This window comes from Tetrahymena thermophila, assembly GCF_000189635.1.
Source record: "Tetrahymena thermophila SB210 genomic scaffold scf_8254717, whole genome shotgun sequence".
NCBI lineage: Eukaryota > Ciliophora > Oligohymenophorea > Hymenostomatida > Tetrahymenidae > Tetrahymena > Tetrahymena thermophila.
The window spans coordinates 159,310-160,769 of NW_002476482.1; the positions used below are offsets into that span (position 1 = coordinate 159,310).

The 1,460-nt window shown below is 18.6% G+C and overlaps 2 protein-coding genes across 2 annotated transcripts in view; both read left to right on the forward strand. All coding sequences in view use genetic code 6, as the record gives it.

Annotated features, from left to right (window-relative positions):
- TTHERM_000987322 (hypothetical protein) overlaps positions 1-19 on the forward strand; it is a gene marked incomplete at both ends in the record, with an annotated part of 837 nt that extends 818 nt beyond the window's left edge. The window contains one exon of the mRNA XM_012796580.1: positions 1-19. This exon is cut by the window's left edge and continues 539 nt beyond it. Coding sequence (XP_012652034.1) covers positions 1-19 — 19 coding nt within the window.
- A 358-nt stretch (positions 20-377) lies between these two features.
- On the forward strand, positions 378-1,140 carry TTHERM_00988290 (hypothetical protein; the record flags this gene model as incomplete). The annotated part of the gene is made up of 5 exons (XM_001012083.3): positions 378-488; positions 549-607; positions 727-772; positions 843-997; positions 1,062-1,140. 5 exons carry the CDS (start codon positions 378-380, stop codon positions 1,138-1,140), a joined length of 450 nt encoding a protein of 149 aa, XP_001012083.3.
- Positions 1,141-1,460: the final 320 nt, after the last annotated feature.

A 1,460-nucleotide genomic window follows, 5' to 3' on the forward strand; every position in this document is an offset into this window, starting at 1 on the left:
TTTTTATTTTAGTTCATGATTTTTAGAATAAATAAATTATATTTGATTAAAATTTGAATGTTTTATAAGAAACTATAAATAGATTAAAAGAGTATTATATTTCTTTTATCTGGAAAGAGAATTAAGACTCCTATTTTATTTCTATTTCTTCAAACAAGTTTACTATATTTAATACAAAAGGTTTTTAAGTAATGTAAAAAGATTTTAAAGTCATTAATTTAATTTAAAATAATTAATAATTAATTTTATTTTTGGATTCGCAAGTAATTTAAATATAAATTAGCATACAAAAAAATTAGGTTATTCAAATAAATTCTTTCCCTATTGATAGTTAATACAAAAATATTTATGCTGATCAGTAAAATAAGTTAATTTATATGTAGTTTTAAAACTTCTTGATAGTTTTATAAATCGATACCTTATAATAAATTTAGAAAATTCCTATTTAGAATGATTTTGTCTTTATAGGGAATGACTCAATAAATAAGGTAATTTTAATTAGTATTTATAATAAAAACACATTTATATTAATATTTTTTTTATAATAGATTTAAATTTTTAAACAAGCTACAGCTATTATCTTATTCAAATTATTTAACACCTCTCTGTAAGTTATTCCTTTAAGTATTGATATATCTTATAAGAAAATATTTATAGATAGTGAATTAGGAATATTAATTATTTGTGATATTAATGATATTTAGACATACATTTTATCTTATATAGGATAAACATAATTTAGTAGCTTTATGATACAAATTAATTCAAATTAGTAAGATAATTATTTTGTATTTAATTATAATTATCATTTGAGTACTTTAATAGTTACAATAGATACTTAGGTTTACTAACTTGACATAAATTATTTTAATTATAATCCTTAAAGTATCCAGCTTGCTACTGAAAATTAATCAGTAACTTTTGGATTATAAAAAGAGAATATAGTTACAATAAATAATGATATCAATTATATATCTATATATGATAGCATATCATAGTAACTTAAAGATAGTATAATTTTTAACTAAAATGTAGATCAAATTAATATACAATAATATTAGATTATTAGTTTTAGCAAAGAAAACCTCATAGTGTGTTTTAGAAAGACAGATTATTATATTCTTTAATTTTCACCTTTGAAGATTATCGAATTTATTTATCTTTCTGGCGTTTAAAATGTTTATATATCTAACAAATATGAAATGCTAGTTTATAGTAATATAAATTAACAAGTTTATTTTTTCTGCTCTCAATAGTAATAATTTATCCAATTAAAGAAAGATTAGCAAGTAATAAGTTAATTAACCATAGTAAATGAAAGGTTTATTGGTATATCTGTGCTAAATAATACTCTATATTAATTTTTTGTATATGATACAATCCTATTGCAAAATGTACCTCTAACTCTTAATGAAGTATAACATTTTTTATTTTAATTAAGAAAATCAAAATACCTTTAA